Source organism: Eriocheir sinensis, chromosome 2 (genome assembly GCF_024679095.1).
Source record: "Eriocheir sinensis breed Jianghai 21 chromosome 2, ASM2467909v1, whole genome shotgun sequence".
In the NCBI taxonomy this organism is placed as follows: Eukaryota; Metazoa; Arthropoda; class Malacostraca; order Decapoda; family Varunidae; genus Eriocheir; species Eriocheir sinensis.
Window position 1 is genome coordinate 27,837,943 of NC_066510.1, and position 19,313 is coordinate 27,857,255.

Below are 19,313 nucleotides of genomic sequence, written 5' to 3' on the forward strand. Positions count from 1 at the left end.
TAGCTGATCCTTTGGCAATTTGTCTTTATATAGAACATTGCATACTCCAGACACGAATTAATGGTAGGTAGTCAGGAATCCTCCCAAGGAGAATAACTACTATCCTAAAGTACTTAAGTTAAAAATATTATATTTATTAAAAATGTATATTGTAGGCAAACACAGATTTTTTTCTCTTCAAATTTTTGCGGTCAAATTACGAAACTTGTTGTATACGTACTGTAACGTACATGAATTATAATGAAAGATATTAATTTTAAGCACTTAGAGCATGCATTAATTTTTTTTACTCTACAGTGGCTAATACAATAACAACAATCACTCTTTCCCTCCCCTCCCACCCTGTTCCCACCCTTGTGCTAATATATTGGACAATAATAACAGTAAATGCAAGATCAAGACTATATAACCACAAAATGCTGAGCACCAACACACACACACAATATTCAGCTTTGTCCTTACTGGCAAAGCAATAAACACAACACGTTAAGGCAAGATTTGAACATCTATTGCATTCTCCTTCTCTAGCCTTCCCAAAACTCTGATGCCACACAAAAATTAGCACAAATTGAAACATATGATGATGGAAAAAAGAGTTCATAATACAAAAACAAGCAAGGCAAATCATATAATTTATCCTCAAATCTAATGTATAAATTCAATAATAGTCAGTTTTTTAATTAATTGATTAATTGTTGGCAAAGTTCTATATAAATGATTTCTACATATTTCTGAGTTTGTACCATTCAATAAGTCCTCTGCAATTAATCAAAATATATCATCCCGGTCTGTATACACAAAATAACAAAATAACTTTATGCTATTAAATTCCTATGTGCGTTGGACAATAGACACCGTTTAGTTTCATGGTGAAGTTGTGCTAATCATGCAGTACAATCTAAATAAAAGACTTTCCTTTACATTCACTTTGTGCAAATTCATCAGTGTTTGTACCTGGAAATAAAATCATACCAAACATTCTCCAGCACGGCAGCACAGCATCCCTTTATGCCTCTGGTCATGACAAACCAGCAACACCCGCAAAAAACAGGACTTCTGCAAGGTAATTTGTCATCTCCAAGGTCTTCCCAAGGCCAGTTTCCTAGCTTGCTCTGTGGACATGGCAAGGCTGTTCATGTGGTGAGGGAGTTTGGCAAGAAGTTTGAGTTCTTACCAGTGACAGAGCCACCAGTGTCTGGGAATTTTGGGCAGTCTTCCCTCAACTCAACATGGCCATCATCAGACACTGCAAGTGGGTATGTCATCAGGTGAGAATCATTATGTTCTGGCTCAGGTGAGAGGTACTTCTGGAGGTTGGCTTCACCCAGAGTCTTGAGGGCAGCCATACAGGCTGTGGATGAGGGGCTCTTGTGCTCCTCCATGTGAGCACCACAGTGCTCTGCCCAAAGAGACATGCGGAACGTGCGCACATCTCCCTCTATCTCACCATCACCACATTCCTCTTTGGTGAACTGAGGCTGGAAGGCACCCACTGCCATTTCTGTATCTCTGTTACCACTCATGCTGCGCTCATTAATGTTGGCTGAGCCCACGATTATGTACTCGTCATCAAAGATGGCCATCTTAGAATGCACATAAATCATAAAGCGGAGGCTCTCACGCACCTTTGCAGCCACTGAGTTGGAGTCTGGTTGATCCAGTCCCTCTGGCACTTCATCTGGTCCCTCACGCTTGCCTAGACAGAAGAAGCTGAGGTAGTCAGTGGGGTGGGCCTCGATCCGAGCCTTGCGAATGGCTCTGGCGATCTTCCTGTACATCATTTCCATGGTGCGATGTTGCCAGTGAAGGATCTCCTGCACGGCAGAGGAGGTGGGATCACCCTCAGGATGGATAGGCACCACAACGTACACCCGGAAGTCTTCACCCGCCTTGATGGCATTGATGATCCTGGTGGTGAGCTCGATGGGAATGAGGTGAGGGCACTTGGCCTCTTGTACCAACCAGCCATGAGCCGACCCGAGGAAATACTGATTCTCCAGGTAAATGAATCGTTTGGCTCGTCGGATGTGGTGGACATAGGCTCGCTGGATGGAGTTGTCAAAAAGTCGCCCCTTCCTGGCCAGGAGGCGATCTAACACATTGGTGTCAAATTGTGCTGAATCTGAATTTATGGAGCGGAAGAACTGCACACTCCAAGGGTTCTCATCAGGGGCCTCCCAGTCCAGTACAAAGTCATCTTCATTGACGGCCAGCAAACGATTCTCCCTGTCCGTGGCCTGACGCCGCCATCTCTCAACAAAGTTGGTGAGAAGGTCATAGGCAACTTGCCCTTCCATATACATATGAATGTCGTGCCATGGTTGACGCGGGCCTGTCTTCACGCTGGCCGTACACACTCCATTGTAAAAATCGTGTTGGTGCTGCTCGGGAAGAGTTTTGAAGAGTGGATGTTCAGGTGTGTCCCATCGTCCATCCGTCAGGTCGATACCTCCAGCAAATGCCACCAGACGCCGCCGTTCGTCGCCCTCTGCCTCGGCGTCCACGATGACACACTTTTGGTGATGAGTATAAAGCGTGGACACAAAGTTGTTCTCCATGATCTTGCCTTTGTTTTTCTGACGTGGGGAAAGGAATACCTCCACCTCAGTACCCTCGAAAAAGATGCGTGTCTCCTCGTCATGAGTCCCCATGACGCCAGACGTGTACAGATCTGTGCTCATGGCCTCATTCCATACCATCACCATCACCCTTACGCCGTCATTCGCTTTACGCTTCAACAGGTCACCCAGGTTTTCGCACTCGCCATTTCGTATCAAACTTACGTCTGCCTTGACGCTCCATCCGATAATATAAATAAGTTGCTGGGCGTTTTCCAAGGCCTGGGTGATGTCCTCCCACAGCTGCGGCGGTTGATACTGCTCCCCGCTGGCCGTTTGCACGTCGGTGATAGGCGATATCGCTGGCGTGTGGGCGTCCTGGTAGAGACGAACGCGGCAGCCACTGCGAAGTGGAAACACAGTGTCTGGCACCTCGTTAGAGCGAGTGATGGAGGAGACAGAGAGATATCGCATTGATACATTGATAGAGCCTGCAGGGTTGCCGTCCTTGCCAATGAGCGGGAACCATCCGGTGACAGGCTCTTCTTGCAACAGGTCATCGGCACGGATGCTCATGTAGCCCATACACTCCACCTTCACCAGGTCGAGATCTTTAACAGTGAATAAGAGTGATTCCGTTTCGTGACACATCTCAATCCGGAACTTCTCGCCCCAGTGTGGGTTAAGTGAGTTGTAGATGATGGAGGTCTTGGTGATGCGACATGTCTTCTTGCCACCGCAGCATGTGTCCACCGTCACGTAGGGGTCAGAGACGTCCTTGGCAGAGCGGAACCACGAGGTGTCCACATCAGGGAGCCCATTCGCCTCAATCACCTCCAAGTAGAGAACTCCATGCAGGAAGACCATCTTGCCTCGCTGGGCACGCGCTCCGCCGCTGCTGAAACCTGCGGAGACACACTTATTAAGAATCGCGACCACCTGATTATCACGCGCCTTCAGAATGATTCTACACCTACTTTTTCTAAATTAACAATGCCAGTAATCTTATCTCGATCATAACTAATATGAACATGGCATGTCAACGTTATCTTGAAAGATTGAAATTTCAAAGTTCACGAAAAGTTAGCTAATACTGCAGAGCAAAAGAAGAACAAAAAAAAAAAAGCCCCTTCACTTACTCATGCAACACAGAAGGCAATAAACACAAGTAACTACTAAACACAGTGATACAAAAAGGGTTTTATCCCTGCCGCAGGTTGGAGAAAGCATCCCATGCACAGACTCACAGCAGAGGTAGTAACGCCAGTCCTTCTTAGAACGGCAGGGCGGTCGTCCCTCCTCTTGTTGGTCACCGCCTTCCGTGAGAGCATACTCCCCTTGCCTGGCCCCACAAGCTCCTGCTGCCGTTCGACCCATGGCTGCCCCGAGGTACTGAAGGAAGCACACCAAGCACATCCTCGGCTGCACCCACAACTCTCACCCTGCACCACTAACGCCACCACCTGTCCCCTTCTCACTCCAGGTGCTCTACTGTGCTTTGTGCTACCGCTAAGGGTCCTATTGGTGTTTTCATTACATACTGTCCATCTACTAACACAAAGCTTCCTGAGACGTGGAGAAAGTGTAGATGTAACATAGACTTCGTGTCGCAACCTACCGTTCATACTTTTGTGCCGTCACGCAACGACACACACACACACACACACACACACACACACACACACACACACACACACACACAACGCCACGCCCCAGTTTGCATAACTATCACAAGAGCCGCCTTGATACCAAAAGTTTACATAATATATCGCTGTTCATCGTTATCACCACAAAGACCAACACGCATACAAAGTTACTAGAGCATCATCCACCACCAAACTCAATGCAATATCTCGTGTAGCTACTTACATCGCGTCAGACAACGGAATGGTTGGAGGAGGATGCTTGAGCAAGTATCAAAACATTCCCCCACACCAGCACCACATTTACGAGGCATCCTCCCCGTCTCGCACTACTCCGCTAAGTGATTCGCTGCCAAAACGTAGAGGGGGGGAGAGGGGGTTTATCTGTCTCGAATCTGAACGTTATCGCAGCCTCTTCACCTACATTATTACAGCTTCTCAAACTCTTCACCTCTTCCACATTTGTTTTATTGCTCCTCTTTTTATTTATATGGCTTGTTTACGCTGGGCTTTACGGAAGAACAGGAGAAAGGTTAATTAATCGCTACTACTTCCTGAACCATAAATTACTATCGGTCCTCACTCGTGATTGCTTATCTTTAATCAATGAAAGATAAACCGGCCCCTGTCATTCATTTGAGATAAAAAGTAAGATTACCGTCCCTGTATAACATGCATATGCTTTACTTTAGACTCGGATTGCGTTACCATTATTGTAAGAAAGCTTTCAAGAGGTGAATTAACTTAACATTTCAATCAAACCTCCTAAACGTCGCTCTGAAGTGGGAGGAGAGGGGACGCAGCGGCAGAAGGGGGAGGGTAATGCTGGTGGGGGAGGGGTATGGTAAGAAGGAGAGGGAGGGACCAAAGAAGGGGAGGAAGGGAGATGTGGCCAGTGAGTGGGTGGAAGAGTGAGGCCTTGTTAATAAACTGTTGAAAGGGCGTCGTAAATGATTCTCTGGCCGGGTGACGGGACTACACGTGACCTTGGACAGTGAAGCCGAAAGATTGGTAGCAGACAGATCATAAAGAAAGAACATTCGTAATAAACGTCTCATAATCATATATTTCTAAAGGGGAGGATCGAAACACCTCCTGAATTTAATGTTATATTCTGTTTTTTAAATCTTTCTCTATTATCTTTAGAGGATTATCAATTTTGTGGATATTCTTGTGACTTAAGCCGTTGGTCTGTCTCCTTTACCATTAATAGAAAAAAATGTCAACGCTTACCACGCCTTTCTATTTCTTAGATCAACAATGCGAACGTGACATCACTGCGAGAACACTTCCTTGCTAGTCTCAGCAATCACACACACACACACACACACACACACACACACACACAAGCTGTTGTTTGTATTATGTTCTACAACAATACAGGTTTGCCTCATCCTCCTGCTCTTCCCCTCTTGGCGGCGACAAGTATACGCGCACACCTAGCCTGGCCTCCCCTCCCTTTCTCATAGGAGAGGGGGAGGGGGGGCGGAAGGTGAGAAGCGAGTCCTTGTTACGCGATATCAACACTATATAGCAATGTAAGCAAATGAATAGGAAATATTAAACCTACCACTATGAATCCTATATGACTCTTCAATTCCCTTCCTGCGTCCTATCTTTCAGTTCCCATACTCACAGATACGTTATTGAATTGACTCACGCGGCGGAGCCCCTCGTCCCGCCATGCACACAACCCCACCTCCCAGCCAACACTGACTGACTGGCACACTGGGCCCAGACACACCCCTCGACCCGTCTGTCCATGGTGCATGTGGTCAATGCATTGATTCTCTCTCTCTCTCTCTCTCTCTCTCTCTCTCTCTCTCTCTCTGACACACACACATACACACACACACGTGATAGACTAGTGAGAACGGTACACTGTCTACCTGTTTACTAATTCACATTATTTCCAACAGTCGCTGCCGCGTCGCAGAACACCAGGTCGGACACACGAACATTCCGTCATCCTGTCTGCTGTTCAGTAACCTTCACTGATTTGACATCATGAAGCGACTAGAAATTTGTTAGGAATGTCAGCCTTGAAACTACTTCCTGTGTGCTGCTCCCTGTTCAGTAGGACACTGACAGACAGCAAATCACAAATGGCTTGTTTCCAGACGGTCTAGCGCTGGCAAGCTCCCAAGTCCCATACAGTCGCCAGAATCATATGAAATAATAACACTTCATCTCAACACGGACGGCAACAGTCACTCCACACTTGTATAAAGCGACGGAACTTGAGTCAAGACATCGCGATTAAGTTCAGTGCTGTACAGCTGACGGAGAAGAGTTCACTGCAGGGGAAGTTTATACAACGCTCCGCTGCCACCACCACCATGACCAGAGCACCAGCACAGCCACAACCCTATCGTGTTGCCGCCTCAAAGAGCGTCTGTGTTTAAGGTTTCCCCCCTCCCGTCGCCAAGGGCTGAGTACTCTTACAAGAATCAAGTTTCGGAGGTCAAGGAACAACGGCAGGTCCACACACCAAAGGAAGGCAAGCGCCACACTGACTGACTGACTCAGACACTCAGTGAAACCACACACACACACACACACACACTTAGCCCTGCTACACCTCCCCACCCACCTCCCTTCCAACCCTCGTCCCAACCCCGATCCGTCCCACAATTCAGCGACCAGCAAAAAATTGCAAGCTACGCCGTACTTCATCGAGGTAAAATTGCTTGAATCTTAATGAAAAAAACATACGGCCTGGCAATAATACACTTTTAAGTTATTTTTTTACATATATACTCTCTGAGTGACATTTAGGGGAGAGAAGCGAGCACCAAAGTGAACGAAAAGTTTCATTATAAGATGAAGTATTATGAAAAATACCTGACTCCCCTAAGGTTAGAGGGAGACCGCTTAATGGCATACACCTTTCCTCTGCCAAGGGCGCCCTCCCAGTCTTACCTTGCCCACGCTGTCACACATTCACGCGCCCCCACGCCCACTACACTCACGGAAACGCCAACGGAGATCAAATACGTCTAGCAAATACTTTTTCGCGATTATCTGACGACCTTATCACGGCAACACAAAGGACGGCGAAGGAGCTAAAGAAGAAATAAAAAAGTATCCGTACACAAAGTCTGCTCTTTCGCCTTTTTACGTTTTGTTATACACTACGGAGCTGTTGTAATCAGTGTGTGCACAACGCAGTAAACAAGGTTAAAGTCTCAGATATGTGGAGGACAGGGAAACTTTACAAAAACAGGAAAAAAAGAAACTTCGTGCACGTCCTTCAGCCTCCTTCTGGTGCGCCACAACTATTCGGCTTCATCAACATGTGATTGTGATTACCAAGAGTGATCCACCCAGAACAGGCGCCACGGCAAACCATGGCAGACTCGCCTCCGCCCGCCACCATTTGGGGAGGGAGAGAGGGAGTGGGAGACTTGTGGCCGCCTTCCCTCCTCTCATGCCGCCCCCGCCATGGCCAGCTAGTTTCACTTTTTCATATAAATTATACCAGACAATTGCCCTTTAATTTCCTTAACAGCTGATTCCTACAGAACGAAACAGTTGGCAGCACACTCGACATCACGTTTTTTCATTATTATATGATTTACAAAATACACGTTTCAGCACTAAAAAATAAACTATAAGCTCGCTCATTTGGGAAAACTAGAATAATTTACATGAGCTTCGAGTTTTACGCAATATAAAGTCACACGAAATAGTACGTATGTGCGAGCGATACCTGAGCGGCAGGGAGAGTGGTGCGGGGCGGAGCGAGGGAACAACGCCGTGGAAGGAAACCGCGAAGGAGGGCCAAAGGGGCCAAGGGGGAGGAGCGAGAAGGATGGCAAGACCTTGAGACGCACTACATACTCTGCTCCTCAACACACACACACACACACAGCTGCGATTTACTCACGCAATAACCATGGATGCACTAAATAACCACCACTTCAACTCGTCTCTCTCTCTCTCTCTCTCTCTCTCTCTCTCTCTCTCTCTCTCTCTCTCTCTCTCTCTCTCTACGAATGTGGACAAATCAAAATTGTTTATGATCAATGACACTGCGAACGAGGAATAATGGCATAAACTTAAATGTAAACAAGTACATTCAGATTGCTGCAAAATTTTCTGAATAGAATAAGCTCTAACCTTCAGTGGTCCAGTGTAACACGATTCACTCCTTTAAAAACAAGCTCGACCGACACTTCATTCAACTTAATATTAACATGAGTAGAAATGCAAAGTTTTGGAGCCACCTGATTAATGTAGAACCACTTAGGTTTAAGGACAGATCACCTAGTCTGGACCATGGGGTCTGTGTGGTCTGATTTTCTATGTATGTATATCTCTCTGCGTGGTCTGATTTTCTATGTATGTATATCTCTCTCTCTCTCTCCCTCTCTCTCTCTCTCTCCTTACCTAAACATAACATCTCTTCATTCGGATATTATGTCTTAATTTTTGTTTGTCTCTCTGGCTGACTACGCGTTACATAATCAACATAACACAACTCCGTCTCTCCACCCAACCATAACTCGATCTATCTAACTTCCATTTAAACCTTTCAATCGTATTTGCCCCAATAATTGTTCTATACACTTAATTTGTTTCATTCATCCACTACCCTATATCTGTGACCAAGTTTTTACCTATCCCCTTCCTAAGCTAATCCTGTACCCATTGCTATATCCAAGCATCGAGCTAAGCCAACTTTCGTTAGGCCAGATGTAAATAGCTGCACGATCCTATGATAATTGTTTGTTAGTAGAATATTCATACGTGACAAGGCGTGTCGGCACTTACATAATTTTATAGATAAGAGCGCAGAGGAGCTAGAACACGGGAGTAGCTAACCGGTTCCTTTTAGTCCTATTGAAGTTGGGATGAATGAGGTCTTGTATAGTAGGGTTCCGGTATTTTCGTGTTTTCGATAGTGGGGGAATTGTTACCTCTCTCTCTCTCTCTCTCTCTCTCTCTCTCTCTCTCTCTCTCTCTCTCTCTTATGCAAGCTGCCATGGCCGAGAAAATCAAGCAAAAAATAGCAACGGCACTTCACAGTTTGTCTCCCGTGACCCAAGGACTTTAGAGGTGATCTTTGCTCATTTCCTTGTTATTCGACCACGGGGAAAAAAAAGTCAAGCAAGGAGTTAGTAAGTAACATCAGATAAGAAAACCTAGCACAAATATACTTGCCCCTGCGAAGCATTTAATATCCGAAATAAATAAATAAAAAAAAAAAAAAAAAAAAAAAGACATCCTTGCGTGTCGCCCGAGTTAATCGATCGAAAAGAACTAAATATCAAACATCCACGAAGCGAGTAAAATGTAGCATAAAAAAAAGCTTCAAAAATAGGGTGACCAGACGTCCCCGGTTTCCGGGGACAGTCCCCGTTTTCAGTGACCTGTCCCCGGCTACTGCTGTCCCCGGAAATGTCCCCGGTTTTCTCTGTGACTGAAAGATCCTCTTACTTTTACTATATATTTTAGAATGCCAGGAATAAGGAGGAGGCCTTAGTTTGGATGAAGTGTCTGGCTGATACTTGTTTTCTACAGCTGATTTTATGGATGTTCTTGATCTCAGCTACTTTGATCAGAGAAAAAAACTCAGTTAATCAATTGAATTTTTATTCAGTTCCATTGCAATTTAGGATAAATAGGGTGAGATAAACTTTTGAATGCTGCTTTATGAATGGTAAGGGCAGTGTCCCCGTTTTAGTTTTTCAATGACAAAAACACTACATGTTTTGTAGGTTTTTACGCCTCTAAACCGAAAATGTCCCCGGATTTGTCTCAGAAATCTGGTCACCTTACTCAAAAAGCGTGCCATGAAAGCCTCCAGTGTCTCCGAGGTGTCAAATATTTAAATAAGGAAGCCGTAAAAGCCACACCTGTTAATTAGGCCTAAAAGCCAGTCACACCTGCACAACAGGAGCGAATCTACCTTACCTTTGATACCAACCTCTAACCATTGCAATAGTGGAATAATAATAATAATAATAATAATAATAATAATAATAATAATAATAATAATAATAATAATAATAATAATAATAATAATAATAAGAAGAAGAAGAAGAAGGAGAAGAGAGGGAGATGGTGGAGGAGGAGGAGGAGGGGAAAAGAAGAAGAAGAAGAAAAAAAAAAGGAGGACGACGACCAGGAGGAGAAAAAAATACTACTACTACTACTACTACAACTAATAATAAGAAGAAGAAGAAGAAGAAGAAGAAGAAAAAGAAGAAGGAGGAGGAGGAAGAGGAGAAGAAGAAGAAGAAGAAGAAGAAGAAGAAGAAGAAGAAAAGACAAAAATATGAATAAGAATGAGAAAAATAATAAAACAACAACAAAGCAAACAACAAGGAATGAAAAATCAGTTACTGGATGCATGAATGACTTTATGACTATACATACATAAGAGCATAAAGATATTAAGAACACAATATGAAAGGAGTAGATTGGCATGTTATCTTTTTCTAGGTATTAGATAACATATCAGTGGGTCCAGTAAATTCGCTCCTGTGATCCGCGGTTTTAAACAATTTTGTAGCCGTTTTTTTTAATTAAGCTAACAGCCTCCCATACCTCACCCCCGAGTTACCTGGCTCCTCGCTCCTGCTCGTGTAGGTCTCGGCAATCTCCAAGACGTGGGACTGCACAGTGTCCTTCACCCCCATCAGTTTGGAGAAGAACTGACCGTACCCCGCCATGGCGCAGACCTTATATATCACGCGTCACCGGATGTCAGTCAGTGTTTATGTCATCAATATGTTTCTTAGCCTTAAAAACGAAAACTTTTCACGTCACTTCTCTGAATCGGCGTTAATATATGCACGGCTGCTTAAAGGATCCCTGAACTGAGTCACGTAACAGTTCATCTCTTTTCTTTTTTTTTTCTTTTTTTCAATGCGAGGTTTTCTATGTTATTGGTAGTCAAACTTTTTCTTTGCAGTGATGTTGAGGCGTATACGACTTTTGGTTTGTTCGTTTTCCTTAATGGTGACGTTATTTGTTTACATAGTTTACAGAGTTCACATAATTTTCAGTTTTTGCTGCAATAATGTCACTTATATAATTCTTTGATGTGCTGAAGCATAGGTATACATATTTTAAACCTGAACTATGTCTTGTTGAATCTATTGTATTCCATTTTCAAATTCACACACAAACTTTTTACACTCGTCTGTTGTTTCTCACAGGACGTTCGACACCATTAACACAACCAGTGACATCTCAAGTATAGGGTGTGTAGGTGTAGGATTCACTGACATAACCCTAGCAACCGCCCCCTCGTGCCACCACCTCAATCACGGCCATACTTCCCGTCCGACAAATTAAGGCCACGCCTCCGTAGTTACGTCAATTTAGGGTATTTCACAACCACGCTCCGCCACTCTCGCTACTTTTGCGTTGTCACGTCACCTCGAGGAGTGGCAAAAGCAGTCTCGGTTGTCACTCCAGCATTTTTTTTTTCCAACAGGGATCTTTATCACCTGTCTTCCATCATCCACTATTGTAGCAGTTTCGATGACAAAGTTGTTGATATGGTCGGACGTTGTGAGTCTACGGAGGCCAAGCATCTTTTATATAAAAATAATATATATAAACATGAAATCCTTGTTGTTATGAAAGGACGCACTAATTGGTGGTCATCGAAGTAAGGTTTCAAGCATAACCTTATTTGGGCGAGACCTAACAGTGGGGGGGAGCGTGAAGCGGAAGTGATGTCATTTGGCAAGTATGGAAGTACTCACTGAAGTCTGGAAACACTTGAATAATTCTACAGGAAATTTGTCAAACCAAAAATACCGTGGGATTTCCTGCTTGCATCCATTCAAGGGGATACCGGGGTGTAATGACGCGAGGTGCCGTTACGTTATACTTGAGGAACACTTGTGAAGAGCTTCCACTCGGTAATGAATGTCATGAATATTAAGAGCCGTATTTAAAGACACCATCGCTGCTCACATCAACTATTTCTAAAGGTCAAAGAGGGGATCAATCTGCTTTTCATGAGTGTTTTTAGGGTTCATGGCACAGAAGAAGGGTCAAACTACCACCAGGGTCATAAAACTACCCCTGGTAAGGCCTACAGCTCCTACGAAAACCATGTCAAATATGTGAACTTGGGCGACGAAATGTTTTAAAATACGACCATAAAACTTTCCTTCCCCTTGAGCCAGCCGTATCTGGTTCTCATAAACAAAATGCACAAGCACGTTTTTTTCTAATGAAAGGTGTCATAAATGAGAGCAGGGGCTTTGTCTTGAGTGACTACACACATCTTTTATATATCATGATCTCACGCCGTAGACATCATTTATATCTAATCTTACGTCACGGAGATAGCTGGAAGGACTCTAACATTTAATAATTTAGATAAGTATCTTTATCTTGGGTGGTTTGGCCTTGACTCTGGCATAAGTCGTGCAAATGTAGCGCGAAATAGTCGGCGGCGAGGCTTTGAAGGTGTTGGGAATTTCTCCTCCGTGTTCTCAAATACAAAAACAAACCTTGTCAACTCAACCACGGTATGGGCTGCGGCTTTGTAGTGAGCAGCGGCAACTTGTCACCTCAGCTGCTGGGAAGAATAAAGAACTCCGCTGTGTTCCTTTTCTCCGCAAAGATATAGTTCCTCCCGTCCTCGGTTCACCTGGTTCACACTGTATGTACGTGGCATGAATCACGCTTGGAGTTACCTGCTATTTGTTGGTTTTGTTACGTCCCACTTTCACTTTCACCTTATTCACACACGTATATATATATTCCTTCACTGGCAGCTGAAGCACATCACTTTTTTCCCTGAGAACATAAAACTACTCTAGCTTTCTGCCAAGTAACGTCTTCCCAGTAGATATATATACTCTGGTAACCTGTTGTAGACGCACGAAACAGGTTTATCGCAAAAACAATCCAGGAAGAGCAAGATGGCGGTCAAGGGATCTTCACATATATCTTTTCTGGGTCTGATGGGTTCACTTTCGTCTGTATCACCTTCGACCAGGTAGAGGAGGCACCTGCATGCTCCCGGTGCTGGCAGCGGGCGAGTACAACTGACTAGCAGCTGTGTGTGTGACTGGGGAAGGGACTGGCATATTTTTAGAGGTGAGGGGGGAGAGAAAGGAGGATGTGGGTGTTTCAGTGCCCGCCATATTTGAATTTCAACACCTTGAGTAATCTACTGTTGATCCCAGAGTCTACAAGATAATAATTTACCGATATCTTGAACATGGAAAGTTTATGTAAGACTTTAATGCATACACTAAACTGTAGCCTCGACCTGACAAGCGCCTTAGTTAATATAGTAAATACTTCCCCTGCTTCAGGCGGAGGAATTACTGAGTAATGAGCCGTAACACCTGGCCTCATCACCGCTCCAGCCTCCGCTTTTCACGGCTGATACAGCTCCTCCCTGAAATTTCATTTAGACTTTGGCAATATTTCCTGTCCTCTGAAGGCAATTGCAAAGAATATAAAACCCACCCAATAACAACAATTTTTGAACAAACAATTCTTCTTATACATCCAATGGTAGAAAATTTTGACAGAAACCATTATTTTCCTCTCTTATGAGTGCAGCAATACCTTCAGCTATGAAAAGTAAGGAGATAGAGTGGCAGCATACACTCCTCTCGCCCACACCTCCCCTTACCCCCACAAAAACGCAACTGAATGCACCGCTGCCTTCCCGCGGGACACGGGCTGCTTCATGGACCTCCGTCCACCTCTGCTTGTGTATACAACTGGCACTGATAGGAAATGTATACATTTGCACCATGCAACACCTACCAGGAGGCTAATGACAAATGTTACACAGTGAAAAAGTATTATTTAAAGAATCAGAAAAAAAAAAAAATATATATATATATATATATATATATATATATATATATATATATATATATATATATATATATATATATATATATATATATATATATATATATATATATATATATATATATATATATATATATATATATATATATATATATATATATATATATATATATATATATATATATATATATATATATATTACAAAATCATGCTGAAAATTATATAAACATTCAGACTACGTAGCACCATCCTGTCAGGATAGGAAGACTACCTGAACACTGTCACAAGGTTCAAGTTGAGAAAAATATATAAACATTCAGACTACGTAGCACCATCCTGTCAGGATAGGAAGACAACCTGAAGTCCTGAACACTGTAACAAGGTTCAAGTTCAGAAAATTACATAAACATTCAGACTACGTAGCACCATCCTGTCAGAATAGCAAGACACCTGAACACTGTCACAAGGTTCAAGTTGAGATACATAATAAAGGAACAAATTCTACACAAACAGCATGCTGACAGACATGATACAAGTCAGTTATATAATGGTTCTCTTCATTCTGTATCATTTTCATATTTTTCTGTGGTGGACAATCTAACACTTAACAGGAAAACATAGTGAACACACTGTATGTTGAATGCCAACGCTGTGGCACTGCTCCCTACTAACCACAACACACACCAACACCACCAGCACTATAAAGCTACAACTTCCTAAACCAAGCTGGAGGTAGCATATACTTAAGAGCTGCATTTTAGATCACTGGTTTTCTATTGTTACTAATAATCATCTAAATACGAATCAAATATAGCTTTCTCGAACAAACTAAGTAGCATGAAGCTTTGAATGCTATACACAATATGCAAAGTAGTGAGGAGATAATACTGTAGGTATAATGAACACAAATACATGGAAAGTTGACATGTAATGCTAACAATCAAATATCAAAAAGACACTTTACCACTTTATCTTCTGGTGAATGACATTTTGCTGTTACCGTAAACTAAGATGCTAGGTGCAGCAGTAAATGCAGTACTTCTCCATAATATGCCTTAAAGAACTGTGTACATGTTTTCCCAGAATGTTTAAGATGAATGTGAGAGAAAATGTAACTTTAGTTATTGTAAGCATCTCTATGAAAAGACTAATACAAAATAATGAAGTTAATATAATTATACTTGCATGATTGAAGCTGTACTAGAATGCCTTTTAGTTGCAAGTACAATCATTACCTACATTATGTTTAATAGCTGCTAAATATCTGGTAAGGCGTAGCTACATTTATCTTTGGCAAGGATACACAGAGTTCCTCATGAGGAAGAGTCCATCAGTATACTTAAACACTTAATACTATTAAGTCATGCAGCCATGTTAAAAATATTGACCATTATGTCTATCCAAGAAATATAATCATTCAGTGGCATTAATATCACTTACCAGTATTTTGCAATATGAAAATATGATTATATTACAATAAGGCAACTCATTTTCCTAAAAATAGATAACTGAGATATAGCAGCCATTCCTAATCAAAGTTTTACTTGGTAAATTATGAGTGTGCTGCAGTCACATTAAGCATATAAGGCTTAAATAATCAGGCACATGTAGACAATCACCAGTCACTGATAAATCAGCAGCAAAAACTATTAAGTATATTGAGCAGCAGACCTATGTGGTGAGCTTGTTGGGCAAGAAATTAGGGGCTCCCAAGACAGGAGCTTCAGTATCAGGGAAGTTCTCTGAACCCTCTAGGGAAGTCACAGAACCATCCTGTCCAATAACAACTGGATAGGCCATTAAATGACTTTCAATCTTGCATGGCTCATCAGCTGCATAAGCCTGCCAATTGGCATCTGCAAGCTCATTGACAGCATGTACACACTCAACAGAGCCTGGGTTATGGTATATCTCATCTAAAGCCCCCAGGTGCTCTCCCCACAAAGCCATTCTGAACTGGAACACTGACCCACGAGGCTCTCCACACACCTCCCGTGTTTGCATAGGCTGGAAGGCCCCCACCGCAATCTCCGTGTCACGGGTGCCTCCCATGCTGCGCTGGTTGATATTGGCTGAGCCAACAATAATGTAATCATCATCCACTATCATCATCTTGGAGTGAACGTATATCATGAGTCGGGCCTTCTCTCGTAGTATGCTGGCAGGAGTCTCAGGTTGTGGTGGGGTTAAGTCCTCTGGGATGTCATCAACACATTCCCCTTTACCCAGGCAGAAAAATGTAAGGTAGTCCCTGGGATGAGTATCAAGTTCGTTGGCTTCAATTGCCTCAGCAATACTCTGGTACATCATTTCCATGGTGCGGTGCTGCCAGTGTAGGATCTCCTGCACTGGGCCACTCGTGGGATCACCTTCAGGAAACATGGGCACCACAATGTAGGCAACAAAGTGTTCTCCAGCATTAATCTTCTCCACTATACGCTGAGCGATTTCCTGTGGGATGAGATGATGGGCCTTGGTGTCCTGTTCCTCATTCCAACTATAAGCAGACCCCAAAAAGTACTGGTTCTCTATGAAGATGAAGCTGTCTGCTCGCCGGATATGGTGAATATATGCTCGATGAATGCTGTCATCAACATACTTTCCTTTCCTCTTGGGGATACTACTTATTCTGTTAAAGTCGAACAGAGCAGAATCAGAGGTGATGGACCTAAACAGTTGGACACTCCAAAGCTTTTCTTCATCACAAATCACTGGCTCTTCTAATAAGAACTCTTCTTCTGAGAGTGGGAGCAGCGCAGACTCACGCTCATTCACCTGCATTCGCCACCGCTCCGTAAAGTTGTTCATTATATCTCGAGCTATTGGACCACTCACCTGGCAGTGGATATCATGCCAGGGCTGGCGAGGACCCTCATCACTGGTGGTGGGGATCACTCCATTGTAAAAGTCCCCTTGATGTAAGGTGTGCAGGGTCCTGAACAGCTCGTGCTCTGGTGTATCGTAGCGGCCATCAGTGATGTCCAGGCCGCCAATGAAAGCCTGGATCCTTGGTAGCTCCTCGTTCTCAGCAGGTGGGCAGTCCAGGATAACAGTCTTCTGATGGTGAGTGTAGCAGGTCTGGGCAAACTGGTTCTGGAAGAAGGCAGCCACACCCTCAAGATTTTTGATGCGGGGTACGACTGCCACCTCAACATCACTGTCTTCAAAATATGCTCGTGTTTCCTCATCGTGGGTGCCCATGAATCCAGCAGTGACACCAGTGCTCATTTTCTCATTCCAAACCATCACTAAAACTTTCACCCCCTCCTCAGCCTTCTTCTTCAGCAGCTCCCCAACAGTCTCCCCAACTCCTTCATCTTCCTCCTCACCCTCTACCCGCACAAGGGTGATGTCTGTGTATACACTCCATCCAGTGATGTAGATAAACCTCTGGGCATTATTGAGTGCCTGATAGAGGTTTTTCCAGGCACAGGGCGGATCATAGGGGTCACCGCTTTCTGTTGGAATACCCTCGTAGAAGGGCAACATGGGGCAGTGGGCATCCTGATACAGAGTCACACTACACCCTTGACGCAAAGGAAAGTAGCAATCGGGCACCTCAAACGTAGCATCAATCGCCTCTTTGGGTATATAGGTAAACCTAAGGTTGATGCGTCCGTCACAGCCTGACAGGGGGTACCAGCCCTCCAGCGTCTCCCCGTCCATGAGGTCTTCAGGACGGATGCTGACTTCCCCAAGCACACCAGAACTAAAGTGATCCTTGTCAAGCACCTGGATCTGCAGCTCATCTGCCTTGTGGCACACAGGGATCCTATGGGACTCCTGCCACTTGGGCGAGAGGTCGTTGTTCACCACTGCTGTCTTGCAGATGACTGAGCTTCCAATCTTTATCTGTGCAAAGGCATCTGAAGTGTCCTTAGGATCGATGTTGAAGAATGCCGTGTCACAATCAGGCAGGTTTTCCGCCTCAATGAGATCCACATAAAGGTAACCCCTGAGCATGGCCATGGTGATGGTGGTGTTGGTGGTGTAGGTAGAACTTAAAGTTATGAGTGAAGGCAAGGCAGTAGTGCACTAGTGTGTGAACAAGGGCATGCAGCAGATGAAGGTGAGCTCACGAGGGAGGCATCAGTCAGCGGCACACACACCTGGGGCACCTACAGGAGCTGGTCACACCTGCCGAGAGATGGAAGAACAGTTAGATGAAAGTTGTTCTGAGCGCCTGCATGTCCTCCAAGCAATCAGTCATGCTGTAGATCTTCCCACTATCATCACACCAACCCACCTTCTGGTAAACACGCAAGGTAAACAATGCATAATTCACCCTTCAAACTCTCCCTCCAAGATGCTACAGCCCTTCCTCCCTCTATGTTTACTGGTTATTATACAAACACACGGCCCAGGGCGGAAGTGTGGTGGGCGAGACAGCGGTGGCAGCATCCCGCAGCACGCCTGTCACGCCCTGAGTCCCTCACGTGGCACATAACACCACAAAAAATGAAGACCGCACTTCCTCCTTCTGGCATCTCGTCTCCAGGACCAGGTAGGGACATCTTTACCCCTCGTTTGCCCATCCTCCAACACTTTCTCCCTCTCTTGGGCCTTGGCAACATATATAATAACAAATCAAACCAGCATCTACCGTAGACTTCAGAGTTATGTAGACTTATAAATGATTCTAAGAGGAAATGAGGCAAAAAAACAATAATGAAGAAATGACAGCTGTATCTTTACCCCTCGTCCGCCCGTCCTCCAACACTTTCTCCCTCTCTTAGCAATTTACCGTAGACTTCAGTAATGTAGACTTATATAAATGATTCCATGTTCTAAGGCAAAAAAAACAATACTGAAGAAGTGACAGCCTTATATCGTGTGTACTATAGTGAGTGACTCTATGCCTTGAGTCTACGGGATAAGAATAATGGAGATATGAAAGCGTAAAAAGACCATGGTGTAGCTAGGAGAGTACTGAGGTGTGTTAGGGTGAAGTCACTTACCGAGAGGAGTAGAGTGAGCAGACGACTACCTCTGCTCCCTGCTGGCGCCTCACTGCTGCCAACACCACCACGACGCGCGCTCCTCCGCCACACGTCTGCCAACACATGTAATGCCAGTATTCAATATAAGGACGGAAAAAAATAGAAATGTAGGAAGCAAAAAGTAGTTTAAGTATTGTAAGTAGATATAAAGTCTTCCGGGGCAGCACTTATATCTACTTACGATACTTCAGCTATTTTTCGCTTCCTATATTTCTATTTTTTCCGTCCTTAATTAGATACTGGCATTACACACAAACTCCATCAACACCACTTAATTCATCACCACGTACCACCACCGACTC

General features: G+C 44.0%; 2 protein-coding genes across 12 annotated transcripts; both read right to left on the reverse strand.

The window, feature by feature from the left end:
- Positions 1–9: 9 nt before the first annotated feature.
- Positions 10–13,828, reverse strand: LOC127002058 (uncharacterized). 9 transcript variants are annotated; one of them, XM_050867499.1, is made up of 3 exons: positions 13,166–13,828; positions 10,773–10,951; positions 10–3,463 (listed from the first exon to the last, which is right to left on the reverse strand). In XM_050867499.1, exons 2-3 carry the CDS (start codon positions 10,879–10,881, stop codon positions 1,134–1,136), a joined length of 2,439 nt encoding a protein of 812 aa, XP_050723456.1. In that variant the 5' UTR covers positions 10,882–10,951; positions 13,166–13,828; the 3' UTR covers positions 10–1,133. The 9 variants fall into 9 exon arrangements, with proteins under 9 accessions (XP_050723456.1, XP_050723445.1, XP_050723412.1 ...); XM_050867488.1 differs by having other exon boundaries at positions 10,773–11,258; XM_050867455.1 differs by lacking the exons at positions 10,773–10,951; positions 13,166–13,828 and adding exons at positions 3,806–4,124; positions 6,647–6,766.
- Positions 13,829–14,924: 1,096 nt separating this feature from the next.
- On the reverse strand, positions 14,925–19,064 carry LOC127002076 (uncharacterized). 3 transcript variants are annotated; one of them, XM_050867530.1, is made up of 2 exons: positions 18,970–19,064; positions 14,925–18,148 (listed from the first exon to the last, which is right to left on the reverse strand). In XM_050867530.1, the coding sequence occupies exon 2, from the start codon at positions 17,978–17,980 to the stop codon at positions 15,683–15,685; it is 2,298 nt and encodes a 765-aa protein (XP_050723487.1). In that variant the 5' UTR covers positions 17,981–18,148; positions 18,970–19,064; the 3' UTR covers positions 14,925–15,682. The 3 variants fall into 3 exon arrangements, with proteins under 3 accessions (XP_050723487.1, XP_050723494.1, XP_050723497.1); XM_050867537.1 differs by lacking the exon at positions 18,970–19,064 and adding an exon at positions 18,365–18,498; XM_050867540.1 differs by lacking the exon at positions 18,970–19,064 and adding an exon at positions 18,258–18,282.
- Between the last annotated feature and the right edge of the window lie 249 nt (positions 19,065–19,313).

Bases quoted from the DNA above. Each gene is read 5' to 3' on its own strand.
- LOC127002058 (XM_050867436.1), bottom strand. From the start codon at position 5,972: ATGCACCATGGACAGACGGGTCGAGGGGTGTGTCTGGGCCCAGTGTGC. The intron at 3,951-5,837 runs GTGAGTATGGGA...TGCTTCCTTCAG, and splicing joins GTCAATTCAATAACGTATCT to TACCTCGGGGCAGCCATGGG. The intron at 3,464-3,805 runs GTGAGTCTGTGC...GTGTCTCCGCAG, and splicing joins CTGGCGTTACTACCTCTGCT to GTTTCAGCAGCGGCGGAGCG.
- LOC127002076 (XM_050867530.1), bottom strand. From the start codon at position 17,980: ATGGCCATGCTCAGGGGTTACCTTTATGTGGATCTCATTGAGGCGGAA.